Source organism: Buteo buteo, chromosome 17 (genome assembly GCF_964188355.1).
Source record: "Buteo buteo chromosome 17, bButBut1.hap1.1, whole genome shotgun sequence".
Classification (NCBI taxonomy): Eukaryota; Metazoa; Chordata; class Aves; order Accipitriformes; family Accipitridae; genus Buteo; species Buteo buteo.
The window spans coordinates 308,295-336,005 of record NC_134187.1 but is presented as its reverse complement, the minus strand read 5'-3'; the positions used below and the strand labels follow the sequence as shown (position 1 = coordinate 336,005).

Below are 27,711 nucleotides of genomic sequence, written 5' to 3'. Positions count from 1 at the left end.
CGGGGTGGGGAGTGGGGGGGGTGACCCCGCGGGTCCAGCCGAGACTGCGTGGGGCCGGAGCCGCTCGGCCCCCCCCGAGGCCCAGGGGAAGCGCTGGGCGGCAGACCCAGCTGTGCCGGGGTTGCCGGGGCTGTGCTGGGAGCCCCGGGGGGGGACTGATGGGGGGGGCGATCGGGTCCAGGAGGCTGCTTGGTTGTAGGGGACCTGCTTGCATACAGGGGGGCTGCTCGGGTATGGGGGGACTGTTTGGACGCGTGGGAACTGTTAATGCAAGGGAGGCTGCTTTCAAATGGGGGGGCTCTTTGGGTACCGGGGGTCGGCCTCATCTCCATCCCTGGGAAGGTGATGAGACAATTACTCCTGGGAACCATTTCTAAGCATGTGAAGGACAAGAAAGTCATCTGGAGGAATCAGCGTGACTTCAGCAAGAGGAGGTCGTGCCTGACCAACCCGACCACCTTCTGTGGTGAAATGACAGGCCTGGTAGACGGGGGGAGCACAGTGGATATTGTCTGCCCGGACTCCAGCAAGGTTTGTGACTCTGTGTCCCCATAGATCCTCCTAGAGAAGCTGTGGAAGTGTGGGCTGGATCAGCAGACAGTGAGGTGCATTGAAAACTAGCTGCGTGGCCAGGTGCAGAGGGTGGGGACCAGCAGTGCAAAGTCTAGCTGGAAGCCATTAACGACCGGTGTACCCCAGGGGTCAATACTGGGTCCAGTCCCATTTAACGTCTTCATTAATGATCTGGAGGATGGGGCAGAGTGTACCCTCAGCAAGTCTGTAGATGACACCGAGCTGGGAGGAGCAGCTGTACACCAGCAGGTCGTGCTGCTCTGTAGTGCAGAGGGATCTGGACAGGCTGGACAAATGGGCTGCCAGGAACCTCATGAAGTTCAGCAAGGGGAAGTGCAAAGTCCTGCCCCTGGGCAGGAACAACCCCAGAGCACCAGTACATGCTGGGGGCTGCCCGGCTGGAAAACAGCTCAGCAGAAAAGGCTCCAGGGGTCCTGGTGGGCACCAAGGTGGCCATGAACCAGCAACGTGCCCTGGCTGCAAAGGCAGCAAATGGCGTCCTGGGCTGCATTAGGCAAAGCGTTGCCAGTTGAGAGAGGTGATGATCCTTCCCCTCTGCTCAGTGCTGGTGAGGCCACCCCAGGAGAGCTGGGTTCAGTGCTGGGCTCCCCAGTACAAGAGGGACATGGACAGACTGGGAGAGGGTCCAGCGAGGGGCCACCACGATGCTGAAGGATGGAAGCATCTCTGCTGTGGGGAAAGGCTGAGGGGCCTGGGACTGCTCAGCCTGGAGCAGAGCAGGCTCAGGGGGATTGAATCCATGCCTACAAATACCTGCAGGGAGGGTGCCGAGAGGACAGAGCCAGGCTCTTCCAGTGGTGCCCAGTATCGTGACCAGAGGCAACAGGCACAAACCGGACCCTGGGAGGGTCTCTCTGGCCCCCCGGGGCACACTCCTCAGTGTGAGGGTGACACTGGCACAGGCTGCCCAGGGCGGTGGGGGGGTCTCTGTCCCTGGAGACTCTGGTCGTGGTCCTGGGCGGCGGCTCCGGGTGGCCCGGCCGGGGCGGGGGGCTGGACGGGGGGACCCCAGTGGGGCCCGGCTCCCACCGGTCCGCGGCTGCCGGGCACGGGGCCGCGGGAGGGGCGGTGCCGGGGAGGGGGCCCGGTCACCCCGGCGGAGGCCGTGGCCCGCCTGTCCCGCCTCCCGGGCGGCCCACGGGGCCCGGCGCAGCAGCCGCCCCCGCCGCCCGAGGGGCCGCCGCGCGTGGGGCGCGGGCCCGGGGCGGGGCTGGCGTGGGGCGGCGGGGCTGGCGTGGGGCGGCGGGGCGGGGCGGGGCCGCGGGGGCCGCCGGGAGCCGTGTGCGGCCGCGGCCCGTCCCGGCAGCCCCCGCGGCCCGTCCCGACCGGTCCGGCCCGTGGCGGCGCGGGGAGATGGCGGCGGCGGCGGCGGGCGCGGGGGAGCGGCGCGGCGCGTGGGGCGCGGCGGGCCCCGAGCGCGGCCCCGGCCCCGGCCCCGGCCCCGGCCCGCTGGGCTCGCTGCTGAGCCGGCTGCCGCTGGCGCCGTCCCCGCGGCGCCGGACCGCCAGCCAGTGCAAACCGGAGCCGCCGCTGCTGCGCACCAGCAAGCGGACCATCTACACGGCCGGGCGGCCGCCCTGGTACAGCGAGACCGGCGCGCCCGTGGACGAGGCCTTCGTCATCGGTGAGCGGCGGGCCGCGGCTGGGGCCGGGGCCGGGGCCGGGGAAGGGATGGAGCCGGGGCCGGGGCTGGGGCTGGAGCTGGGACCGGGGAAGCGACGGGGCCGGGCCCTGAGCCGTGGCCGGGGCAGCGACGGGACCGGGGCCGGGGCTGGAAGTGGGGCCGGGGAGTGATGGAGCCGGGGCCGTGCCCCCACCCGCAGGCCTGTGCGGCGGCAGCGCCTCGGGCAAGACGACGGTGGCAACGCGGATCATAGAGGCGCTGGATGTGCCCTGGGTTGTGCTGCTCTCCATGGACTCCTTCTACAAGGTGAGGGCCGGCGGGGCCGGTGCGGTGGTGACGGTGCCCGCGGGGCTGGCGCGGCGCTGAGTGGCTGCGGTGCCCGCAGGTGCTGGATGAGGGGCAGCAGGCGCTGGCAGCCCGCAGCGACTACAACTTCGACCACCCTGACGCCTTCGACTTCGAGCTGCTCGTCAGCGTCCTCCGCAAGCTCAAGAAGGGCAAGAGCGTGAAAGTGCCGGTCTACGACTTCACCACACACAGCCGCCGCCGCGAGTGGGTGGGTGCCGCAGGGAAGCCAGGCTGGGGCCTCGGAGGGGAGGCAGGCCGGGCGCCGTGGGGAGAGCCTCCGGGAAGGGGGGGACGCCTGTGAAGCAGGGGTAGGGAGCACGGAGGCTGTGGGAAGGCAAAGGGAGGGAGCATCTGGAGGCCATCAAGTGCGGGAGGGTCATTCTAGGGAGACTGGGGGTGTAGAGGCAGGGAGGGAGCATGGAGACACGGAGGTGGACGTGGAAAGAGGGGCCAGCGCAGAGTTCAAGGAGAGGCTGCAGTGCAGAGCGTGGAGGAGTGCAGGGGGGATGGGGGCTCGGGGAGAAGGCGTTGGGCAGAGGTTTGGGGTTTTGGAGCAAGGGTCTGGGTTCTGGGTCAGTGCAGGGCTGGGTTATCAAGTGCAAGGGTAAGAAAAAGGGCCCTTGAAGGTTGGGTGATGCAGGATGGGAATCCTGCCCATGGGTGGTGAGAGCCCGGCATGGGTCAGGCGTTGAAGCGCTGTGCCGAGTGTTGGTGTTGCTGCAGTGTGCGCAAGGCAGCAGGATGAGTACGGCTCTTATCTGCCCGCAGAAAACGGTGTACGGGGCCAATGTCATCGTGTTTGAAGGGATACTGGCTTTTGCAAACAAGGAGTTGCTGAAGGTATCGCTGCCTGATGTGGCTGATGGCCCATCTCGGTGCGTGGCGTGGGAGATGTGCGGTGGTGTGCTGTGGGTGGGATGGGTGCTGTCCTGGCCCAGCCCTCGGTGCCGCTGGGGCCGGGTGATGGCTGGGGGCTGTGGAGGGGGAGAGGTCCTCCACCGCTTGTTCTCAGAGCACCTCTGTGTCAGAGGCTTCAGGGGAGGCAGCGCTGGGTGCTATTGTTGCAGGGGTCGGAGCTGGCTGGGCTGTGTGCGAGGGGAACGAGGCAGGTCTGACGGGGGACTACATAGGGGGTGCTCACCCCTCCCAGTTTTCCAGCTCCTGGACATGAAAGTGTTTGTGGACACGGACTCTGACATCCGGCTCGTGCGTCGGCTGCAACGCGACATCATGGAACGTGGGCGCGACATTGTGGGTGTCATCAAGCAATACAACAAGTTTGTGAAGCCAGCCTTCGAGCAGTACATTGAGCCCACTGTGCAGGTCGCTGACATCGTGGTGCCCAGAGGTGAGACTGCACTGTGTTTGCCAGATTCAACCTGAGCATTGGGAGCGGGTGTCCTGGGATGGGCTTGGGTCAGCGTGTGTCTGACTCAGCTTCTCTGCTCTCCCGTCAGGTGGGGAAAACTTTGTGGCCCTGGACCTCATTGTGCAGCACGTGCACAGCCAGCTGGAGAAGGTGAGGTGTGGGCTGATTGATTGCTGCTAGTGTGGGCGAGGAGGATGGGGCACTCTGTGTGCAGAGAGGAGGTTGAGGCTGCTCATAGCCCTCTGCTCCTGGAGCACCCAGAGGCTCTCAGTGTTGCCTCTCTCTTTACAAAAGGTCTTAGTGTAGCTCTTGGGGCAGACTGAGCTGCGACATGGGGGCTGGGGCAATGGAGAGGGGGCTGGGCACAGCGCCTGCCCCGGCAGGGGTGCCTGGCATTTACGGTCTGGCCTGGCCTCAATCGCCTGCTATCCCCCTCGGTCCCAGTCAGCTCTTCGTGATCTCAGCTGTCCCCACCTCGCTGGCCCCTGGCTGTGCCCCAGCAGCCCGCCCTTGCCTCCCGGCTGTGCCCAGTGGAGTTTTTCTTGTTCTTCGTTCAGCCCCAGGAGAAGGGGTGGGAGCTGGACCGGGGCTGCCCTTGGGTGGCTGTGGCTGGCTGGTGCAGTGACTGGATGTCCTTTCTTTCCCCTTTTGCCATGCTGGATGACTCTGCTCTACCACCCAGCGCGAGATCACTGTCAGGTACGTGGGGACCCTGCCAGCTGCAGAGGGGTCGGTTCCTGAGCTGGGGGTGAGGGCTGCCAGCACCCACTCTTCTCCCAGTCCTGCCTGTTCTCTGTCCCTGCTGGCCAAAGCTTTGCTGAGATGCCTGAGCGTAGCTGCTCTTCCTCAACTGTTGAGGTGGCTATCCTGCAAGCAGCTTCTTGGGGCTTGTCTCACTGCGGGCTCCTGTATGACCTGTCCCACAGCAGCTATGCTTGGCTTGTGTGACTGGCTCCCTGTGCTGCTCCTGTCCCTTTCTGGAGCATGGTTCCTGCCCTGAGTGTGGGATTGCCCCAGGATGCTCCCTCCTATGGGAAAAGTGTCCTCGACAGTCCCTGTTCTCTGGGACTTCATGTCGTCAGCCTCAATGGGACAGTCGTTGTACCTCAGTGCAACCCAGGCAGCCCTGTCCCAGGGTACGTAGCAAGGTCTTGCCCATGCAATGCTCCTGCTCCCCCAGTGCTGGCAGAAGCTCATGTGTGCGGAGGCTGCTGACAGCTGGATTTGTGGTCTGGGGAGGTTTGCCCCAGTTTTACAGGGTGGAACTGCTTTGGGATCTCATACCTGGTACCAGATGTGGGGCTTTCCTGGGGATCAGGACAGGAAGGCCAAGCACTTTCTGGTGTCCAGCCTGTGTGGCAGGTGCTCCAGGAGGAGCCTTCCTTCGGCCGGTGGCCATGTCCTACTCTGAGGGAGTCCAGTGCGGCGGCTCTGTGTGCTGTGCAGCTCTGATCACTGCTTCCTTGTTACAGGGCAGCTCTGGCTTCTGCCCACCAAGGGCAACCCCTGCCGAAGACGCTGAGTGTCCTGGAGAACACACCGCAGGTGCGAGGCATGCACACCATCATAAGGTAGGTCCCTGCCTCCTTCGGGATTTCCTTCTCACAGAAGGGCTGTTCTGTAGGATCACACTACAAAACCTGGTGTGAGTTTTCACTCCTCTGCTTTTAGGGCTTCAGACGTAGGTGTTTTCTTGGAGCAGAACTGCTGAACAGAGCTGGCTCTGGCCTACAGACGCTTTTTTGGTGACGAGACCTTGGCAGATCTGCTCTGGGGCAACTTTTGAGCCATGGGCAGGCTCTTACGATGAGATGAGACTGGTTAGCTCTTTCCTAGCTGGAGTGCAGGCGTAGTAGCTGGTGGCATGGGGTAGGTGCCCTTGCTGCCTCTCCTGAGGCACTTGGTTTTAGAGACAGCTTACAGAAGAGACCCAGGCTGATGCTTCCATGGCTGCTGCTCACTTGATCTTTTCATTTCCCACCGATGCTCCTTTTTTCCAGGTGACTGTACCGTTAGTGTACGGTCAAGAGGCGAATCCTGTGGGACCACTAACACATTCCTTGTTACTGCAGTTGCAGGAGCTTGCAGCCTCTGTGTGCATTTCTGTCGCTGGGTTGTAAAAGAGGATGGGGAAGCCGACCTCAGCAGGGCTCCTGCGCCTGCTCATGCTCTGGCTGGCCACCAGCACCCATGTGTTTGTTTGGAGAATGTAACCTCACGACCACATGCAGGCTGTGCATCTCCTTGTAGGAAGCAAGGTGTTCCTTCTCCAGGCTCCTCCCTGTCGAAGTGCAGGCTCCAAAGGTAGTTCACAGCAGTAAAAAGCCAGGCGATGTGCCTCACCAGATGTAGCACTGCATGTGCACCAGGCAGTCCTGTGCCAGCGTCTGAAGCCCACATACGTCAGCCTTAGGCTGTGGACTTCTAGTAGTTCTGAGTTCAGGTCCAGCTAAGGGAACTTTAGAGCAGGTATTGCCTTGTCCCTCCAGTGTCTTCTTGCTCCAGTGATCTGGCAGCGGCTTCTTCATGGCCTGAGCTGATTTCTCTAGCTCATCCGCCGTCTGTGTGCTCAATGGTAGATGAAGGTCAAAGCAAGATCCTGGGGGAACAGCACCTCCAGAGGCTGAATGTTGTTTGCCTGTAAAGGAGCATTTTTCCCTTATCCCAGGGTTATGTAGGGAAAGAATAATGCAAGCCTTTGTGCGGCAGCCCGCCCAGTCTCCAGCCTTCCTGTTTGCAGGCTCTGGCATGGACTTTTTACCTGCGGCTCCTCCTGTTCCCTCAGGAGAGCCAACAGCATAACGCTGGTCTGTGCTGCTCTCAGACGAACGTGAGCCTGGGCTGATCCGTTAGCAGTGCCAAGGGCCAGGTTTGACCAGCCCTTGTCCGGAAGGGACAGCGCTGCAGGCAGGCACTGAATCCTCTCTCATCTGTAGCTGCTGTTCCTATCTTCCTCCTTGAAGTCTGTGTCCTTTTGCCTTGCTGGGAATGGCCTGTTGTGCCTCCACTATGCCACAAGCGTCTAATAACCTTAATCTGCTTAGACTTAGGAGTTTGTTCAGTTACCCGAGGGAGGGAGGGGATCAAACCCATGCAGGCTGTGGTTGGAGTCCAGCAGGGCTGCTGATCTCGAGTTACAGTAGTGGTGCTGTGCTTCTGGAGCCAGCCGGTGTGAGCGGCAGGGCTGCAGGAAGGCGGACTTTGCCTCTTCCAGATGGTAAATGAAAAATACCACATTTATGCGGGGCGTTGACTTGGCCTGTCAGCCACCCCCTCAAATCCTGCTGCAGCCCAAGAAAGCAAGAAAAGCTGAGGCAGTGCTGTTACTAAGATCTCTAAGCTGAGGAACTCTTCTGGTAAAAAGTTCCCGTATTTGGTGACAGCAAGGCAGCTTGTATTTCTGGTGCTTGTAGGTGATACTTGGCAGCGCTCATTTGCTTCTGCGTGACTTCAGCATGGTGTGGAACTGTTAATCGTCCTCACGCGTGACCCTCTGGGCTTCCCTCTGCTCCAGAGGCACTTCTCCCTGCTTGCTGACATTCTCTTGGGCTCCCTGGGGAGGTCCAGACTGGCTGGGGATTGAATGCATGCCTTCTGCCAAGCTTCCCACACCTCCATGCATGAAGTTACTGTGTCTTGGCATATTTGATCTCTCATCTTCATTCTGGCTGCCACAGTGCCATCAGCCCCTTTCTGTAGTGGCAGCCCTCATGGAGTGCTGGTGCTCCCACCAGTACTGCCTTTCAGAGTGCCTTGGCACACCAAACCTGAGGTCTGTGGATGCATCAGAGAGCTGTGAACCAGGATTTCCCTCCAGCCTCCCTTTTTCCATCCTGCTTTTCCCAGTGCAGCTCCCTTGGAGACAGCCTGTTGATCTCAGCTTGCCAGGCTGCTGCCGGCCAACGTCGTTTCCCTGTTTGTTGTTCAACACTGGAGGCTCTTCTGTGCTTCAGCCTTCTGTCTATGAGGGCCCTCCTGGAAGATTATGTTGTGGCAGCAGATGAGCATCTCACTGAGTATAGTCATGGCAAATTCAGGCTTGGCATCTCAGGGAGAAGTGGTTTCCAGAGCAATTTTCTGTTATTGTGGAGAGACAGAAACTGAAAAATAGTCCTACACTAGAATAGCTGAATGATTTCATTCATGATCAGGCTGAGGATGGACAGTGTAATAGGGGTATGAGTCATATCTTCCAACGTAGAAGATGCTTTGGTATCAGGTCCAGATAGCCAAGGTCTGGTGCCACCTGTCAGGACTCTGCAGCACCTGAACAGTCCTTTCTGCCCCCCAACAGCCCTGAAGCATCTCAAACTCTCCCTGCCACAGGAGAACAGCATTTCCTTTCCACTGCTTCCATCTTTGCCCATCCATGCTCATGGAAAGGCTCTGGGACATACCCTGCGGCGCAGCCTGTGGGTGGTGTGGGTCACCTGCCTCTCTTAGCAAATTTGCTCTGGCCTGAGTCTTTGGACTTTGTACTCTGGCAGGACACGTTGTCCTGCGGTAGAGCTGCCCTTGAGAAGCATGTGGCTGTTGGTGCTTCAGTGAGGGGCAGAACGAGGAGCTCCCTGCATGCCGGGAAGTTGCCAATGCTAGAGAGGGTGGTTCAGACATGAAACCTGTCCATGCTCAAGTTTCCTGGGGGCCTGAAATGTGATTGCTGCCTTTCAGCCTTGGACGCTCCTGTTCGTGAGCTAAGCCGACACCGTGTTCAGGCTCCCAGCCAGATGCTTGCTGGTCCCTGTCAGGCCACCCAGTGCCTTCCGGCTGAGAGGACCAGGGAAGACTGAGGTCCTCAGGAGCTGCTGGCTGCAGTGCTGCTGTGCCCTGGCTTGCGGGGGTGTGCATGCTGCCTGTGGCTCGGCTCCCGCCTCTGCTGAGGGGGTGGGCAGCGCCTGGAGCAGTGCATGCTCTCAGGCTTCGTCTGGGCAATGGCAGGAGGGTCCGAGCCCGTGGTGTGATGCAGTGGGGTGAGCGGGCCTGGTGTGTGGACGGCGGTGTCCCCTTTGGGAGTGCTCTCGGCATGGAGGCACTGCTGGAGCGATCCCACTCTCTGGTCGCTGTGGGGAGGGTCCTCTGCTGCTGCTAGGGGATGTCAGGGCTGCCCTCCCTCGCAGCACCCCTTCCCCCTTGTGTCATTGGGAGTTGCTTGTCCCCTGAGTAAGGAGAAATTTCTTGGTTGTCTTTGCCCCTGCATGAAAAGAGAGGCACACTGGGGCCTTCACAGCGCAGGGACTGAGGATACTCCTCCGTCCCTGGGGTGCCTTTTGGAGGCTGCAGAGGAACCTGCCTCTGCAGGAGCACCGATGGCCCTGTCCCACCAAGGTCAGGGGCTGGCCGGGGCGGCCAACTGCCTCTGTCTGTGGCAGAGCAGCTCTGGGGCCAGCAGGGCCAGTGTGGGGCTTGTCAGGGGTGGCTGGCTGGGAGAGACCACCCGTGGAGGCAGGGCTGGTGCTGGGCTTGTGCGCCTGGAGCTCAGGTGGTACCGGGGGCTTCCAAAGCTGCCGTGGGTGAGCGTGTGGGTGAAGCCCACCCGTGGGGGAGCGTGCGTGCCGACAGCTCACGCTGAAGAGCTGTAGGCAGGTGCCTGTTGTCTTCTAGACCAGAACTGATTTTCTGACTTCTCTGGGAGCACCCTGCTGTCCCCAGGCTTGTTGGAAATGTCCATGTTAGTTGGGTTTTCTGGTCACTGCGGAGCTCTCGGGTGCGAGCTACCCAGGTCTGGCTGCAAAAATGTCTCAGAATAGTAGCGACTGTTTATCCTTCTCCTGAGCACTGTTGGCTGGGCTGTCTGTCATCGTGGTGAGATGTGAGAAGTGGCAGATGATGTCTTAAAATACAGCGTAAAAATATTCAGTATCCTTCTGCCTCTTCTGGACTGTTGCCAGTTCCACCTCTTCCATCTGGAAACTGGCAAATGTCTGTAGGGTTCCTTTGTTCCTTACGTTCTCCAGAAGATACTAGGGGTATACGGAGGCTGCACTGCTTTAGGCACGATTTCAGCTGCGTCTTATTAACCATAGTCCTTTGGTGTCAGTCTGCCTCTTGGTTACTGTTCAGCCAGGGAGCCAGAAGCTTGTTCGTGATGGTTCTCCAGTAAAATGGCACTTAAGTTACAACCTGCTACTTACTCTTTTGCCAAAGCAGCCGGAGACTGTGAGAGGTATAGATGGACATTGGTGGATTCTTCACGGTCACGTTTTAAAAGACAAGCACATCTCAGATTCTCCTCCTTTTCCTGCTGAGTGACCCCTTGCTGTAGGTACTTTGCCTTCAGGAACTTGACACTGACAGTGCTGGTGGAGGAGCTGTTCTGCTCACCTGAAAATACCCTCTGAGTAATGTGGGACTGGGACAGTCCTGCCTGTCATTAACGAAGTACTGTACACGCTTGTGTTACTGTGCTTTGAGAACCGTGTGTTGCATGAAACACAAGGTTTTGTGCAGCCGTTTCTTTTGTGTGATGAATGAGTTGGACTACAACATATATGTGTGCTGATGGTCAAAACGCTCCCAATAAGAAAAGCCAGCCTCTTTCCCCCTCTACCCCTGGCGCTGGGATTAGCATGTGTGCATGTACAGTTGGCTTTACTCCTCCTGAGGGAAAAGGGGAGGTTTCCTGTGAATTACAATCCCATTGTGGTTTTATTGTGGTTTTTATTTATTTTATTTCTTACTGCCCTCAGCACTTCAGTGTTGTGGTGAGATAATGCCAGGTATTTCAAAGTCTGTCTGATTCCTGGCAGTAGTTTATCTCTAACTTGGTACATAAATGGAGAGGAGTTGAGAACATGTCAGACGTTTTCCCATTACCGGTAACCCAGGTAACCCAGCTGCTCTTGGTTGTGGTGTGGTCTGGTCTCTTCCACATTGAGGTGCTCCAGGAGCTGGCTGTCCTGCTGTGCCGTGGTCCGTCCTGGGCATGCTCACATTCCGCCTTGTGCTCCCCTGACAGGGCCCAAGCAAAACACTTGCTGCTTGCTCCTGAGTTTCTGTTGCCCCAAGAACCGATGGTGCTGCTGACGTTCTGCTGCTCCCACCCCCCATTTTTCTCCTGGCTCTTTCCACGTAGTCAGCAGTTACGTCCTAAATCTCCAGCCCTGCAAATCCTCCAGCAGAGATTCAGCAGCAATTAGAGGTCATGCTCGGAGCGAGTAGTGCTGCACCTCCACACTTGCTTCTCAGGCACCTGCCTCATCTCTATTCAGGGTCAGGATGTACATCTACACCAGGCTGCTGATGTTATGCTCGCTTATCCCTCCTTTTTGCCATTGGTTTTATTCACTTTGCTAGTCTAGCTAGCCCACCATGCAGAGTCAGGTCTGAACTGTCCCCAGTGTCCCGAAGAGGACTGAGCAGCATTGCATGGCATCCTTTCACTTTATCTGATCTGCATGATCTGCTGCAGGCTTTATGTCCCCCTTCCAGGGGAACTGAACATATTTCTTGACCATGTGGTCCCTTCTAGACAACACCCTAGGTCTTCAGCAAGCCCTGAAACATCAATGATCACTAACTGTGTCTCCTCCCTGAGAGCGTCGAGGTTTCCACAGACTGCTCTCTGTTCGTGCCAGCCTTCCTCTGGAGCCCCATTTGCATCTGTGGGGTGGAGCAGGGACTCTGCTCTGATCTCACACTGGTGTCCTCCCTTAACAGGAACAAGGACACAACCAGGGATGAATTCATCTTCTACTCTAAGCGCCTGATGAGGCTGTTGATTGAACATGCCCTCTCCTTCCTGCCACTGAAGGTGAGCGACTGCTCCTCGGGTGTGGCCACAGCCATGTCTCCCCCTCCTGAGCCCCCAGGCCATGCGAGGACCCAGCTTTGTCCACAGTCCCTTCTCCTCCCCTTTCTGCAGTCGGTCACTGTGGAGACTCCCCAGGGGACAATGTACGAAGGAAAGCGGTTCCACAGGCAGAGGGTGAGACGTCCTGGCCCCTTTCTCCCCACAAGCACGTGGCTGCCCCATCTCGGGTTGGCACAAACTGGGAAAACCTGGTGGCTCCTGGGGACCGTCCCTGTGCTGACGAGCTGCTCGGCAGGGCTCGTTCCCCTCTCCCACAGTGCCGGAGCCTCAGGAGCCCATGGGAGCGGCTGCTTTCCCTGTACAATGGCAGCAAATGTGTTCTCGTCCCTTGCCCAGATCACAGGCGTGTCCATCCTGCGAGCAGGGGAGACCATGGAGCAGGCCCTTACTGCTGTGTGCAAGGACATCCGCCTGGGCAAGATCCTGATCCAGACCAACCACGACACGGGGGAGCCCGAGGTGAGCGTCGCCTGCTGCCCCGGCGCGGACCCCGCTGGCACTGCGGGATGGGTGACCACCTCTCCTTCCCTCCTCAGCTCCACTACCTGCGCCTTCCCAAGGAGATCAGCGAGGACTACGTCATCCTCATGGACAGCACTGTGTCCACGGGAGCCGCGGCCATGATGGCAGTGCGCGTCCTGCTGGTGAGAGACCAGGGGCGGCAGGGTGTGAGGTGGGGGTGTGTGGCCCTCCTGGCACCAGCCGGGCTCTCACGGCTCTGCGTCCTGCAGGATCACGACGTGCAGGAGGACAGGATCTTCCTGCTCTCGCTGCTGATGGCAGAGATGGGGGTGCACTCCGTGGCCTACGCCTTTCCCCGCGTCCGCATCATCACCACTGCTGTGGACAAGAGGATCAATGAGGAGTTCCACATCATCCCGGGCATCGGTGAGGGCAGACAAGGGTGTGCTGTGCCTCACAGGCCGGGCCCCCAGCCCCTCGCCCCGGCAGCCTGGTGGGGTGCCCCGCAGCCATGCTGAGGGAGCCCGGGGTGTGGTTGGAATTGTGACGGGGCCAGTGCTGCCATCGCCTCACTCTGTCCCCTCATCCTTCAGGTAACTTTGGGGACAGATACTTCGGCACTGACGGCCCCTCTGCCTGGTGTGAGAGCGACGGAATGGACTGCTGAGCTGGCTGGCCACAAGGCCACCAGCCAGGCTGGCTACAGGGCCGGCCCCCTGCCCCCAGGAGGGGCTCTGAGCTGCCAGCCTGTGCCCACTTCCCCGCAGCATGGCGCTGCCAGCCCCTGGCTCTTCTGCCCCGCAGGACGAGCCCCTCGCTGCCAGCCTCTCCCTCCGCCCAGCAGGAGCAGCCCCTTGCGGGCCTGATCCTCCCCTACGAGAAGGGAGGGAGGGATGGCACCTCCTCGGCCCGTGGGGAGAGGGGGCGTGCTCCTCACCTCTGGAGACCTGCCTCTGCACCCCAGGCCGGCCATGCCTGCGGGAGGGAGAGGTGGTCTCCCTGCGGCCTGTGCCAGATGGGCTGGTCACCCTCTTCCCTGGGGAGGAGGGGGATGGGGTCTGGTCCCCTTAAGGCTTCCTCTGGGCCCTGGCTGGGTGCCGGGCAAGCTCCCTTGCTGGAATCTGTATTTATTTGTATTTATTTTGAGCAGCTGCCTACCTTGGCTCTCCTGCGGGGCAGGCCAGCTACTTGAAAAACATCAGGGATTGGGGATGTCCTCAAGGAACCACCTTGTCCCCACTGATCTGACACTCCATTGCCTCCCTGTCCCCGGCCAGCCCCGTGCAGGCTCTGGGCTGGCCGGTGGCGCCGGGAGGGCAGGGGCTGCCTTCGGTCCCCGCGCCGGTGGGAGGGTTTGATATTCAAACGTTCTCCCGGTGGTGTCCCAGCCCCTGGGACCATCCTGGAGCCTGGCGTCCTAGGGGCGGCGAGGGGGGGCTGGTGGGGTGGTGGTCTGACCAGCCCCAGCTGCCACCGCTCATGTTGCTCAGGTTCTTTGAGAGGGCAGCAGCGGCCTCGCCTGGAGCAGGAACGGTGCCAGAGCAGGGCCCGGGGGTTGGCGGCCTGGCCCGTATACCCCCCCCCCACCTTTGCTGGCTGAAGAGGCCCTGCTGTGCCCCCAGCCCCGGGGCGCTGCCCCCTCCCCGCTGCCCCGGCTGCCTTTGTTTTGTACCCCAATAAAGGAGCAGCGCGACCCCCCGGGCTGACGCCTCCTGCCTGCCGCCTCGTGCTGGGGCTGGGCACGCGGGGACGGGCAGGGGGTGCTGCCCCACCGCGGGGGTGTCACGGTGGGCCGGGGGTCTGATGGGGGTGTCACCAGGTGCAGGGCTGTGTGATAGGGGTGTCACTGGTGGTGGTGGTGGGCAATAGGGGTGTCACTGCATGATGGGGGTGTCACTGGGGGTGGTGGTGATCTGGGTGTCCCTGTGTGTGGGGTGGTTGGGGGTGACAGGGGTGTCGCTGCGTGCTGGGGGGTGTGATGGGGGTGTCACTGCGGAGGGGTGTGCGATAGGGGTGTCACTGCATGCCGGGGGTGCTGGGGGGTGTGACGGGGGTGTCATTGGTGGGGTGTGGACAGGGGTGTCACTGCGTGCCAGGGGAGACAGGCTGTGTGCCGGGGGTGTCGCCTTGTGCGCGGGGGGGCGGGTGTCGTCCCTGTGCCGGGGCTGCGTGACCGACGGGGCCGCCACCGCGTACCGGGGCCGCCCGGGGCCGCGGGGCCGGCGCCTGCGCAGAGCGGCGGCGGGCGCGGGCGGAAGCGGCGGCGGGCGCGGGGCAGGGCCGGGCCGGGCCGGGGGCGGTCGGTGCCTCCGTCCGCCTCCGCGGGGCGCGGGCGCCATGGCGGAGCCCGGGCGGCCGCAGCGGAAGCTGTCCCGGGTCGGGGAGAGCCTCTACCGCGTCCTGGGCCTGCAGAAGGGCAGCTCCCCCGAGGAGATCAAGAAGGCCTACCGGTACGGCGGGGCACGGGCCGGGGGCGGCGGGGGCCGTCGCGGGGCCGAGGCGGTGCGAGGGGTGAGGCCGCGGGCGGGGGGGGGGGCGGACAGGCAGGGGTGCGGGGCCCGTCCGGCGCCCACCCCGCCCGCCGTGCCCCGCAGGAGGCTGGCGCTCAAGTACCACCCGGACAAGAACCCCGATGACCCGGCGGCGGCCGAGCGCTTCAAGGAGATCAACAGCGCCCACGCCACGCTGAGCGACGAGGACAAGCGCCGTCTCTACGACCAGTACGGCTCCCTGGGGCTCTACGTGGCCGAGCAGTTCGGCGACGATGCCGTCAAGCACTACTTCCTCATGTCCAAGTGGTGGTTCCAGGTGAGCCCTGCCCTGCCGCCGTCGCGGCCCTGCTCGGCCCGTCTGACGCCATGATGGCGGCCTGGCCGCTAGCGGGGCGCGGGTGGTCTCACGGGGGCTGCCGTCCCTTCCTCCGCAGGCCCTGGCTCTGTGCTGCAGCGCTCTCACCTGCTGCTGCTGCTGCTGTTGCTGCTTCTTCTGCTGCGGGACGTGCTGCCCGCCAAAGGAGGACGAGTCCTACAAGTACGTTGACCCCAAGGACCTGGAGGAGCAGATGCACGCAGAGGACAGCGGTGAGTCGGGCAGGCTGTCTCCGTCTCGAGCCCCAGTGTCTGAGACCACCTGGCTTTGTCTTGTGTGGGACAGCAGGGGAGCTCCCCCCACCTCATCTCACGTGGGCAATGGAGCTCTGGCTTGAGGCTCAGATCGGACTTAGCTGCAGCTCTTGCTTAACAGCCAGCCCTCGGTGTCTCCTGTCCAGACCGGGGCTGGCGACAGTGATAGAGGGAACCACTGCACAGGCCATCTCCTTCCTCATTTGCCCTGGGTGAGGGCCCCCTGAAGCCCCTGCACAGGTCTGCGGCTGAGAGACACTTGGGTCCGTGCCCTCTGGGACGTGGAGTGTGGGGAGAGCAGCTGTGCTCCAGGCTGGCTTCGTTCCCTGGGCACTGGCCATATTCATGTCTAGGGGGACTGCCACTGGGTGACTTCTGCAGGTTTCCGTGGGGTGGGGGCTACTACTGCATGGGTGTGTGCTGACTAGAGGTTTGGGAGCCTTGGTCTGTGGGAGCCTTCCTGTGGGACGTCCCAGATACCTGCTCGCCAGCACCACTGGACAGGACTGAGCTGCTGATCTGCAGCTATTCTTTTCCAGATCCACAGATACCTGTTGTGGCACAGCCCCCGCCTGCCAGCACGGAGCCCTTGCCAGCTGTCAGCACTAGGACTGATGCCTGAGGCTGGTCTCAGTCCCACCGGCTCCCCCAGGAATCGGGGCAGGGATCCTCCTTCGGCACTGTCACTTTCCGGGACCCCGGTCACACCACCCATGGTGGCTTTCCAGCCCCAGGGTGGCTAGAATCTCAGGTTAATTTGGCCAGCATCAACGCAGAGGCTCTTCTGCCCCTGCTCGAGCTTCAGAGTGATGCTCCTGTCTCCCAGTACTGGTGGCGGAAGTGGCCTGGAGCCCATGCTGCTGTGCCCCATCCCCAGTGCCTCGCCTGCTGCTGTGCCTCCGCCTGGCCCCAGGCACTGGCAGCTGGCCTGAGCAGCCACGAGCAGAGACCTCTCCAGGCCAGGCTCCGTAGCTTATGAGAGGTAGCCGAGCATATCCAAGACCGTTAGCACTGTAACCTGGGCTGAGCCCGCTACCTGCCCTCATGGGGACCCTCCTGATGGGTGCTGGGTGCCAAACGCTGCTCATGGGGTTGGGGTGCCACCTTCTGTACCCCCTTCCTTTCTGCCCTGCCATGGGCCCGGGGCACTGGCTGCAGCCCACTCTTGCTGCTGCTGGCAGGCTCCCTGCAGGGCTGGGACCCATACAGGCCCTTTCCTTGGGTTTGGATAGGTTTTATGGGTACCATTAAAGGACGACAGGAGGGGTGTGTGTGTCTGTGTGGTCTCTCTCGGCAGGGGCTGCCTGAACACTCTGCGGTGGGATGTGCCTCTGCCTGGCCCTGCCCTGTCCTGGGTGGGGGGGCTGTGGCCTTGGGTCCCATGGGGGTGGTGGGCTGAGTTGAGTGTGGAGTAGGTGGGTTGTGTCCCAAGTGCAGCTTGATGGGGTGCTTTCTCGTGGGGGTGAACGTCGCTCTGTCTCCTGTCACTTTCCTGGGACAACTCTGTTCCCCCCCAGGCAGTGATGGCTCCCACGGGGCTGTGCTTTTCCCCCTCCTCACTGCCACGGTACATAGGGCAGCAGCAGCCTGGCCAGGCACCCTGGTCCCGCTGGGGCATGTGCAGGGACTGTCCCTGGCCCTGTGGGAGATGGCCGTTCTGGGCAGGAGCAGTGATGCCGCGGTGGCGTGGCTTGGGAGCAGCTCCCCTGGCCCTGGAGCTCGTTCCACTGCATGTCTCAGCAACTGGGGTGTAGGTCCTGCTGCGCTGTGCTGCCCCGGAGCCCTGCTCCCGCTCGGGCAGGTCTGCCAGCTGCCTGGCCAGGCTGCCCAGCTCCTGCCCTGCTCTCCTGGGAGCTGTGGCCTGGCTGAGGGCCTGGGCTAGATGGTGCCGCCCCATCCCAAGGGGGAGAGGGGCAAGGGGGACGCAGTGAGCCATTTGCCTTTCCCTCCCACTCCCACAAGCAGCAGCCTCTGCCCGTAGCTGCACGGGCTCTGTCTCATGCCCTAAATATAGCTGGAGTGTCAGGGCGAGCGGTGGGACAGGAGTGTTCCTGGCACTGGCCCTTCTGGGCACCCTTCCACGCTGTTGTTTGGGGGACCCTGGCCTGCACCCAGCCCCACTGGGTCCTGCGGGTCCTACACCCTCCCAGCTCTGCAGACCCCCTGCCAGCCTGCCCCTGCTGCCCGGGGTCCAGTGGGACGGGTCACCATTCTCTTGTCCTCCCTGGGTGGGAGGTGGCAGGGGAGGCCTGCGGAGCCCCTGGGGAGCAGCGCTGCTCATCCTGGGGGAGCGGGGCTCTGCCCAGGCCAAGGGCTCAGGCCTGGGTTGGGGTAGGGTGGGAACAGTGGGGAGGCCTGCCCGGGGGGGGGCTGTGGCTCAGCCCCCGCTCCTCGAGCCACCTCCCTGAGGCTGCCCGGGCTGCAGATCCCAGGAGGTAGCCAGTCCCACGGGTCAGCTGGTCCCCAGGGGTCAGCCGGTCCCTGCAGCTCAGCCTGTCCCCGGGGGTCAGCCGGTCCCGGTGGGTCAGCCGGTCCCTGGCGGTCAGCCAGGCCGGTGCGTGGGGCCAGCCGCGCCGGTGGGCCCCCTCCGCGGCGCCGTGACTCAGTGTCACCCGACGCCGCCGACAGCTGCGGCGGCCCCGGCGGGGCGGGGGCGGCTAAAATTAGCGCCGCGCTCAGCGGGGCCGGGGCAGAGCGGGCACCGGGCGGCCGGAGCCGGGGCCGGGGCCGGAGCCGGAGCGGGGCCGCGCTGGGCAGAGCCGGGCCGGGCCGGGCCGGGACCGCGGCGATGAACTTCGCGGTGGGGCTGAAGCCGCTGCTGGCGGAGGCGCGGAACATGGAGAGCCTGGAGAAGCAGCTCATCTGCCCCATCTGCCTGGAGATGTTCACCAAGCCCGTGGTCATCCTGCCCTGCCAGCACAACCTCTGCCGAAAGTGCGCCAACGACGTCTTCCAGGTGCGCCCGGACCGGACCCCGGCAGCGGCGGTGGGCGGGGGGGGGGTGGGCGCTGGGTCCGACCCAGGCCCCGGGGCCGAGCTGCCGGGACCCCCGGCCGGGCCGCGCTCGGGGCCGTTCCCGGTCCGGCGGGGACGGCCCGGTCGCGTCGGTGCGCCGGGGGCCGTGCCCGTGCCCGTGCCTGTGTCCGCGCTCGCATCCGTGTCCGTGTCCGTGACCGTGGCCGCGCGGGGGGTGCGGGGCACACAGCCGGGTTGGGGAGGGGGCCGGGGCCCGCGGGGTCTCGCTCCCGGCGGCAGAGCCTGACCCGCCGCCCCCCCCAGGCCTCCAACCCGCTGTGGCAGTCGCGGGGCTCCAGCGCGGTGCCGTCGGGCGGCCGGTTCCGGTGCCCGTCGTGCCGCCACGAGGTGGTGCTGGACCGGCACGGGGTGTACGGGCTGCAGCGGAACCTGCTGGTGGAGAACATCATCGACATCTACAAGCAGGAGTCGGCCAGGTGCGGGGAGCCCACGGGGGCCCTGGGGACCCCACGGGGGAGCGAGCCCAGTGGGTGAAAGGGAGCCCACGGCGAGCGGGGGTGGGAGGGCTGCAGGCGCAGGGCTGGCTGGGGGGGGGACCCCACCCGGACCGTGGGGGGGTGACGGGGCCAGGGGGTGTCCCTGGAGCCGGGGGTGTCCCTGGGGGCCAGGGCCCACCGGTGGGCAGCGGTGCCCGGCCCCCCGCCCCCCGCAGGCCCCTGCACGCCAAGGCCGAGCAGCACCTCATGTGCGAGGAGCACGAGGACGAGCGGATCAACATCTACTGCCTGCGCTGCGAGGCGCCCACCTGCTCCCTCTGCAAGGTCTTCGGGGCGCACAAGGACTGCGAGGTCGCGCCGCTGCCCGCCGTCTACCAGCGCCAGAAGGTGGGTGGCCCTGGGGGGGCCAGCGAGGGCCTGGGGGCTGCCCGCCCAGCCGGCCCTCACGCCCTTCCCATCCTGTCCTGTCCCAGAGCGAGCTCAGCGACGGCATTGCCATGCTGGTGGCGGGGAATGACCGGATCCAGGCCATCATCACCCAGATGGAGGAGATCTGCCGCACCATCGAGGTGGGCGCCGAGGGGTGTCCCTGGGTACCGCATACAGCCCTGGGGTCATGCCCATGGTGGGGACATGGCAGGACCGGGGCAGTCCTTGAGCCCCACGGTCCTGCAGGATAACGGCCGGCGGCAGAAGCAGCACCTGGGGCTGCGCTTCGACTCACTGTACAGCATCCTGGAGGAGCGGAAAAAGGAGCTGCTGCAGAGCATCGCACGGGAGCAGGAGGCGAAGGTGCAGCGCGTGCGGGGCCTCATCCGCCAGTACGGCGACCACCTGGAGGCCTCCTCCAAGCTGGTGGAGTCGGCCATCCAGGCCATGGAGGAGCCCCAGATGGCCGTGTACCTGCAGGTCTGTGCGGGCAGGGGTGCAGGGGCCCAGGACCCTCCCCTCCAAGGGGTCTGGAACTGCCCCAGGGCTGTGTGATGGGGCCACGGGTCCCTGTGGGGGCTGGGATTGCCCCACAGGGCTGTGCAGGGAGGTTGTGGTCACTCCAGAGGATCTGGGGCTGCCCCTGGGATGTGCTGGGGTGGGGCTGTGGCAGGGGTGACATCCGGCTCCTGGGGTCCCAGCTCCCATTGCTCCAGTGAGACACTGACCCCCTGCTTTCCTCCACAGCACTCCAAGGAGCTCCTGAAAAAGTGAGTGGACATGGGGGCACAGAAGACAGGGGCAGGGTGGGGGGCACAGGGGGCTGTGGCAGAGTTGGGGGGGGCACAGGGGCAGGGACAGGGTGGGAGGCATGGCTGTGGCTGGCCCTGCAGGGCCATGGCTGGGGACGCGGGGGCCCCATGGGTGTTGGACCCTGGCAGCTCCCCGGGGGGTCTGCCTGCCCTGCAGGATCACAGACATGTCCAAAGTGTCGATGAGCAGCCGCCCGGAGCCCGGCTACGAGAACATGGACCATTTCTCCATCAACGTGGACTATGTGGCAGAGATGCTGAGGACCATTGAGTTCCAGACAGGTGCTGGTGCTGTGACAAGCGCTGCCATGCCCAGGGGGCACGTGGGCCTGCCCGGGGCACCCAGCCCTCAGACAGGCAGAGCCCACCACCACCTCATGCCCTGTGTGGGGATGCATCCCCTTGTGCACAGGAATGGGTCCGTGTGGCCCCTCAGCACTGCCCAGGGCCAGGCTCCCATGCTGGGCTGCCCACCCCATGGGGAGGGAGGGCCCCGGCTGACCTGTCCCCCCGCCCCACAGAGCCGCTGGGCGAGGATGAGGCAGATGGACCTGGGGACGGCAGCGAGGCCGCTGCAGATGAGGACCGGCTGGACAGCCTGGAGGCACCCGAGGCCACAGAGGGTGAGTCCCCACCGTCTTGTGCCATGTCACACCATGCCATGCCGGGCTGCTTTGCTTGGCTACAGGGCTGCGGGGGTGGTCAGGGGCTGCTGTGCCCCTGGCAGGGGTTGTGTGCTGTGCCGTGCCCAGCAATGTGTCTGTGTGGCTGCACGGGTCCTGCAGTGTGCCAGGGCGTCCCTGTCTCCATCTTGTCACCTGCTTTCCCTCTGCAGATGTGGGGCCGAGGCAGAAGCCAGCGAGCTCTCCCCATGGTGAGACCCTCACTGGGACTGAGGTGGCGGGGGGGGGGATGGGGACAGGGAGGGGGGCAGGCCAAGGGGTGCCGTGGGGCAGAGGAGGCACCTCCTGGGGACAGATGGGGATGTGAGTGGGAGGAGTCACCCCTCGGGGCCCCCCCAGGGAGCTGGGCCAGGGGTCCCGGGGTCCCCACCGCACGGTGCTGAGGCCTGTTTCCCACACAGGCCAGCACTGAGCTGGTGCCATGGGGCAGCATCGGCACCCGCCAGCTCATCACTGTCCCTGGCACCCCTCACTGAGCTCCGGCCCTGCTGCTGTAGTTCCACAAATGCTGGAGTTGCTCCACTCTGACATTAAATTGTGTGTGAGGATGTTGTCTCTGGTGTGGTGTGTGGGGTGGACAAGGGAGCTGCCTGCCCCCCCGGCTCTGCACTGGCTCCACGGGGTCCAGCCCGGGCGCAGCCCCCACCCCACTGAGCTGGGCCCCAGCCCCGCCACCCCAGCAGTGCCCCCAGGACCCCACACGAGGGGCTGCATCCCCAGGGCCCCCCGGGCGCAGCTTGGCCCTGGCAGCCCAGGGCAGGATTGCGGCTGGGAGCGTCGCGCCTCGGACCCTGCAAGTGGGGCTCTGCCCCCCTGCCTGCAGCCTCTGCCTGGGGGCGAGGAACTGCATCCGGCCCCCCCAGCTCTGCCAGCCCCCCTGCTGGGCTGGACGCAGTCTCGGCAGCACCGTCCCCTGGGTGCACCGAGCAAACAGTACTGGGATGAGCTGGCTGAGTACACAGCCGGGAGCGCCACGATCAGCGCCAGGTCGGGGCTCGCGCTCCCCGTCCCGCTGGCCGGGCCCCCCGGGAGGGCCGCGGCAGTGCCGGCTGCGTCACCCGCCTTGTCCCGCGCCGCCGTGGCGTCACGGCTGATGCAGCAGATGATGCACGTGGCAAGGGGCTCTTCGTGGGGCCGAGGCTGGGGCTGGGGAGGTCCCCTGAGACGGGGGCACCGCAGGGGTGTCCCCCCGCTGCCACCCCCCCGCCCCCGCTGGGGCTCAGCAAGGTCTGGCTGCTGGGCCTCTCTGAGACCCCCAGTACCCAGCGGACCTGGGCACCCCACAGCAAGCCTGGGGCCACCAAACTGGCTGGGGTGCAGGATCCTGGAGGATGGGCCCATGGAAAAGGGGGAAGCGAAGTGCCGGTGCATGGCAGGTCCTGGTGAACACAGGGCTGGGACAGCAGCTGGGCCCTGGGGGAGGGTTGCTTGGGAGGCCGGGGGTGCCCTGGCAGCCAAGGAGACCCCTGTGCCTGGGCTGTGCCAGCAGGACCCTTCCCCTGCTACCATCTGGTTCCTGGCCCAGTCTGGGTCCCTGCGAGCAAACAGGCAGAGACACGCAGCTGGGCAGGGGATGCAGTGGGGACAGGAGCCAGGCTTGTGCAGCTGGGGGAAGAGAAAACCCCTCAGCTACCTCCCGGGGTGCAGGGAGTTGGAGCCAGACTGCCCCTGGGGCACAGGAACAGCACAGGAGCTGGTGACACAAGCTGGGGCAGAGGACATTCCCATCAGATACCAGGAAAAACTTCTCCCAAGAGCACAGCAACCCTTAAAATGGGTCTGGGGAGGCCAGGGCAGCTCCAGCTAACCCCAGCGTGAGACCTGCTTGGAGCAGGGAAGTGGGCAAGAGGGAGTAATGCTGCAGCTGAGCCCACTATAGTGACACTGCAGGTGCCCCGGGAGAGCCCTGTCTGTGGGACGGGACATGGCATCACCATCCCTCTCTATGGGACATGGCACCACAGGTCCCCCCCCACAGGACATGGCCCGGCACAGATCCCGCCTCATGGTCTCATGCCAAACTCACTCCCACTGTAGATGTGGGCTCCAGCTGCATGGCTGCCAGGGGCTCTTCCTTCCCAGGGGCAGGACTTTGCCTTTGTGTAAGGTCCCCACTGGGCCCTTCCTCCAGCTTGGCTTGGTCCCACCGGTGGCAGCTCTGCCCGCGAGCAGAGTGACTGGTCCCTGCGGATTTGGTGTTACCTATAAACTTGGGCAAGTGCTGCCCAGCTTCCCTGACAGCAGGTGACACTGGTGCAGTGCCCTGCGGCGCCCACTCACCACCAGCCCCTGGCAGAGCACGGGCCCCCAAGCCACCCACTGCACCCAGCTGTGTCCACGTACCAGACCCCACATCCCAGTGCAGGCACACATGCTCAGCATCAGCCTAGGATGGGCTAAGCAGTGTCTCTGCTCTCCTGTGTCCCCAAGCCATCGCTTATGGCAGAGGCAATGTGGCTGGGGGGGCTTGGATTGACCCTGCAGCCCCAGCCTTGCTGCTCCAGGTCACCGTCTGCTCCTTCATGGGCCAGAAATGTGTCCCAAGAGGGCTCACATGGTCCCTGGAGACTGAGGTGAGGCTGTGTGGTCTCTCCATCCCTGCACTAGCCATTTGGGGATGCAACATTTGCCCTTCTCCACCCCTCAGGGATGTCCCCTTGTCCCCATCACCTTCCAGAGATGACAGAGAGGGGCTCACAAGGACCTCGGCAGCCCCTGGGCATTCTTGGGTGCCACTTCTGGGGGTTGAGGTATCTCAGGAGAGCCCCAGCTTGGTTCTCCTCTATTTCGGGTAGTTTTCTTCCTTCAGCCCCATCTCCAGGTGCTTGTCACTCATTCCTGCCCTCCCCAGCCCCAGTCTGTCCCTTGGGCAGCCTCCAACTGCCCAAGGTGGGGTGAACGCTCTCCTTAACCTTGCATGTCCCAGCCCTGGCTATCTCTGGCTGCCTGACCCTCCCTGCACACCCAGGTGATGTTTTTAAATCCCTACTTTGTCATCTGTCCGCTCTGTCTGTTTGTGCCCCCCCCCGATGGATCTCCACCATGGGTTCCCAGTGTCTCCAGGCCAACCCCCTGGTACAACCATGTCTCTCCCTGGTCCTGGTGGGCAGCTCTGCTGCACATCCCTGCAGGCACTGACCTGGGAGCCTGTGAGTGTGCTGAGCATTACTGCTCGGCTCTGGGGGCCCTGTTGAGCTGAACTTGTTGAGGGACATGAAGGGAAACAGAAAAAAAAAAAAGCTCTCTGTGGTGACACCAAGCTGAAGAGGAAGCAGCAATGTGCCCTCCCAGCAGAGGGGGCCGACAGCATCCCAGGCTGTGGGGGACGAGCCCTCCCCTCCATGCAGCATGGAGAGGTCGTGGATGCAGAGTCCTGGCCCGGTCAGGGCTCCCTGGTGCGAGGAGGATGCGACTTCTGGAGTCCAGGGAAGGGCCACAGAGATACTGCAGGGGCTGGAGCATCTGCTGCATGAGGAGGAGCTGGGACTGCTCAGCCTGGAGCAGCGAAGGCTCAGCGGGATTGAATCCATGTGAACACATGCCTGATGGGAGGGAAAGAAGACAGAGCCAGGCTCTTCCCAGTGGTGCCCAGTGTTAAGACCAGAGGCAATGAGCACAAACTGAAACACGGGAGATTCCACTGAAACTTTTTTCCAAAGTTTTTTTTTTTTTTCTCAGAAAAAAACCCTTTTTTATGGTGAGGCTGATTAAACAGTGTGCCTGGACCAGGCTGGTCCAAGAGATTGTGGGACCTCCAGCCATGAAGCTATCCACAGATGCACAGCATGGGAAATGGCCTCTGGAGCACCCCTGGTCCCAGCCCCTGCTCAGGCAGGGTCAGCTGGAACCAGTGGTCTGGGTCCAGTTGGATTTTGAGTATCTTCAAGGAGGGAGATGCTCCGGGGAATGTGTTCCAGTATGGTCTTTCTTGCCAGCACAGTATTCCAGTTCCAAGTTCCTCATGGCCAGATGGACCTTCCTCTTTCAAAGTCCAGCTGGACATGGCCTTGAGCAACCAGCTCCAGCTGCCCCTGCCCTGAGCAGGGGGTTGGAGTGGGAGCTCTCCTGAGGCCCCTTCCAGCCTCAGCCATCCTGTGACCACTCTTGAGCTCGTCCTCAAAGGCCTCTCAGCTTTCCTCAGCTCCTTCATCCTTCATCACTGCCTCCTGCCAGACCCCACCTACCAGGTCACCAAAACTGGCGCCCTTGAAATCCAGGGCCTGCACCCTGCTGCCTGTGTTCCTGCCTGCCCTCTGGGTGCTGACGTCTGCTGCTGCTGTCATCACATCCCCAGACACTCCCCGACACCCCCCCGCTCCACTCCTTCTGTGCTGCCCTTCTAGCAGGTATCAGGGAGGTTGAGGAAGCTGAACCTCCTCCAGCTGTCTCAGGAAGGCTTCATCCATGTTCTCTTGATCAGGGATCTGAAAGACACCCCACCACAGTGTCCCCCTCCCTGCCCTCTGCTCCAGTCCTGACCCCGCAGCGTTCAGCAGCACCGTGTCCCCCACAGAGAAGCCCCCCCCACCCCGAAGTGCCCCTGCACAAGGTGGCCATGCCCCTTCTGAAAGGCCTGTGTCCGTTGTCCCCAGCCCTGCAAGCCGTCCCACCCTGCTGCGGTGCTCTGACAGCAGCTCTGGGGGGTGGTGTGCCACTCATGTTGCTCTCATTGCCCCCGCTCGCATCCCCGGCTGCCTGCGTGTGGGTGCAGCACCCCTGTGCCCTGCTCGCCAGCAGCGAGGCGCCCACCGTTCCATTGATCTGTGCCCTTCGCTTCCCACCACACCCACGGCTGCCTCCTCGCCTCAGGGGCTGGGAGCTCCTTCCCTCACAGAGACCCCCCACCCCAGGGCCACACGCCGCCCCGGCCCCGGCCCCAGCCCCAGTGTGCTCAGTGCTGCCCACCCAGATGCTCCCGCACGGCCCCGGCCCAGCTCTGCTCATCCCATCCCCCCGTTCCCGGTGACCCCCACCGCCCCCCCCGCATTTGCTCACGCCTCGGGTTTCCACCACGTTTTATTACAAAATCGGTGCGGGGCCGTCCTGGGGCCGGTACCGCGCCCCCTTGCCCCAGCGCCGAGAGCGAGGCGGGTGCAGCCCGGTGCCGGTGTCGGCGCCCGTGCAGGCGTCGGTGAGTTTGCCGGTGCGGCGCCGAGCGGCCCACGGCGCGGAGGCTGAGGCGGTGGCTGGACCCCGGCGCGGTCCCGGGGGGCCCGGGACGGCGCTCAGCGCCCGACGGCGTCGAGGATGAGGCGGTTGCTGTCGGCGCGGGCGCGCTGGCTCTGGGCGCGGGCGAGCAGCAGGAGGTGCCGCAGGAGGTGGAAGGTGAGGTCGATGGAGAGCGGCGGCTCGTCCCGCCGCGCCCGCCACGGCTCCGGGGCCGGCGGCGCCAGCGGCGGCCAGAGCGGGCTGTCCCGGGCCTCGGCCCCGGCCGCGGCCGCCGGGACGGAGCCGTCGGGGCGCGCGGGGCGGGCGGCGGCGGGCGGCGGGCGGGCGAGCAGCAGCAGGAGGGTGAGCAGCGCCCGCCGCATCCTCGGCTCCGTCCGCACCTGCGGAGCCGGGGGCTCAGCGCCAGCGGGGAAAGACCGGGGCGGCGCCGGGGGGCCGGGGGGACGCGAGGGGAAGGGCGTACCCGGCAGCGAGAGGGGAACCGTCCCGGGCGCGGAGCCCCCTCCCCGGCCCGCCCGCACCGTCCCGTACGCGCTGCGCCCTCCCCGGTCCCCCGCACCGGCGCTGCCCGGTGTGCCGCCCCCGTCCCGTGCGCCGCCCCGTAACCCAGGCACCGTCCCGTACCCGGTGCGCTGTCCCCTGTGCCCTGCCGGTGCGCCGGCGGTGGAGCGGAGCGCGATCCGTCCCGCGGGAGCTGAGCCGGCGGCGCGGCCGGTGGTTATATAGGTCCCGGAGCTCGGGCTGACGTCAGCGCCGGGCACGCACCGACCGGCGGGGGGCGGGGGCGGGAGGGGCACCGGGACGGCGGCGGGGAGCGGGGTACCGGGCAGCGGGAGCGAGCGCCGGGACGGCGGGGCGGTGGGGCTGCGGGACGGCGGGGCGGTGGGGCGGCGGGACGACGGGACGACGGGGCGGTGGGGCGGTGGGGCGAGCCCCGTTCTCCCCGGTCTCCGGGGCCGCGACCCCCGTTCCGTTCCGTTCCGTCGCCCACCCGGAGGGGCGCGGCGCGGCCGGTGCCGGCAGGTGCCCTGGGCCGGGAGCCGCCGGCCGTGCTGCCCCCCGCTCCCCCAGCTCCCCCCGGCACCCCCGGCTCGCCCCGCTCCACCTCCCAGCGCCGGCAGCCCCCTCCCGGCCCCGGCCCCGTTCACCGAGCGCCGCCCGGGCCCGGCTCCGGTGCCAGCGGTGCCGCTGTCCGCGGTGCTGAAGGGCCAGGACCCGCCGGGAGAGCGCGGGCCGGGGCACCGGCGGACGGGCGGCCCGTTCCGCCCCTCCCTGCCCGAGCCCTGTGCGCCGCTGAGCTGCGCCGGGACGGGCGAGCGGGCTGACCCGCGGCTCCCCGGCGTGGGACCCTCCGGGTGAGACCGGGCCCGGCGGCCGCGTCGAGCAGCGACGTCCTGGGCAGGCACCAGCCGCGGCAGCGGGGCCGTCTCGGGGAGCGGGGAGTGGGGGGAACCCCGGCCAGCAGCACCCGCTGGCACAGGATGGTCACGGGTGGGGCATACACGACCTGGCTGTGGCAGGGCCTGGAGGCACCGTGCCTCGGGCAGAGTTCATGGTGCCCCGGTCAAACCGCCGAGTGCTGCAGACAGCCCCGAGCAGCAGCTAGGCACCACCAGCCAAATTCCGTGACTCATAGAGTGAAGGCACCGGAGCCGACAGTGCTGTGCTGCATGCAGGATGTTCCAGCCCGGGGCACCGGCCACTGCTGCCAAAAGGTGAGGTAGCTGCTGGTGGGCCTGCTTGCAGACCCTCCCTGGCAGCACTGCGGCCCTGCCTGGCAGCCCCGTGCCTCTGTCTGCGGGCGGATGGGAGCCGA

General features: G+C 64.5%; 4 protein-coding genes across 4 annotated transcripts; 3 read left to right on the top strand and 1 right to left on the bottom strand.

The window, feature by feature from the left end:
- The first annotated feature begins 280 nt into the window (after positions 1-280).
- On the top strand, positions 281-13,900 carry LOC142040694 (uridine-cytidine kinase-like 1). Its single transcript, XM_075048796.1, has 14 exons — positions 281-2,218; positions 2,418-2,524; positions 2,604-2,774; positions 3,335-3,406; positions 3,725-3,914; positions 4,024-4,085; positions 4,618-4,634; positions 5,408-5,506; positions 11,592-11,685; positions 11,797-11,859; positions 12,082-12,204; positions 12,282-12,389; positions 12,477-12,633; positions 12,801-13,900. Exons 1-14 carry the CDS (start codon positions 1,948-1,950, stop codon positions 12,872-12,874), a joined length of 1,608 nt encoding a protein of 535 aa, XP_074904897.1. The 5' UTR covers positions 281-1,947; the 3' UTR covers positions 12,875-13,900.
- A 508-nt stretch (positions 13,901-14,408) lies between these two features.
- On the top strand, positions 14,409-16,617 carry DNAJC5G (DnaJ heat shock protein family (Hsp40) member C5 gamma). Its single transcript, XM_075049765.1, has 4 exons — positions 14,409-14,657; positions 14,802-15,015; positions 15,134-15,287; positions 15,869-16,617. Exons 1-4 carry the CDS (start codon positions 14,545-14,547, stop codon positions 15,949-15,951), a joined length of 564 nt encoding a protein of 187 aa, XP_074905866.1. The 5' UTR covers positions 14,409-14,544; the 3' UTR covers positions 15,952-16,617.
- A 1,389-nt stretch (positions 16,618-18,006) lies between these two features.
- Positions 18,007-21,274, top strand: TRIM54 (tripartite motif containing 54). The gene is made up of 10 exons (XM_075049764.1): positions 18,007-18,285; positions 18,609-18,781; positions 19,018-19,189; positions 19,276-19,371; positions 19,478-19,711; positions 19,979-20,001; positions 20,201-20,325; positions 20,565-20,666; positions 20,879-20,917; positions 21,128-21,274. Exons 1-10 carry the CDS (start codon positions 18,118-18,120, stop codon positions 21,136-21,138), a joined length of 1,143 nt encoding a protein of 380 aa, XP_074905865.1. The 5' UTR covers positions 18,007-18,117; the 3' UTR covers positions 21,139-21,274.
- A 4,677-nt stretch (positions 21,275-25,951) lies between these two features.
- UCN (urocortin) lies at positions 25,952-26,257 on the bottom strand. The gene has a single exon (XM_075049047.1). The coding sequence runs from the start codon at positions 26,255-26,257 to the stop codon at positions 25,952-25,954; it is 306 nt and encodes a 101-aa protein (XP_074905148.1).
- Between the last annotated feature and the right edge of the window lie 1,454 nt (positions 26,258-27,711).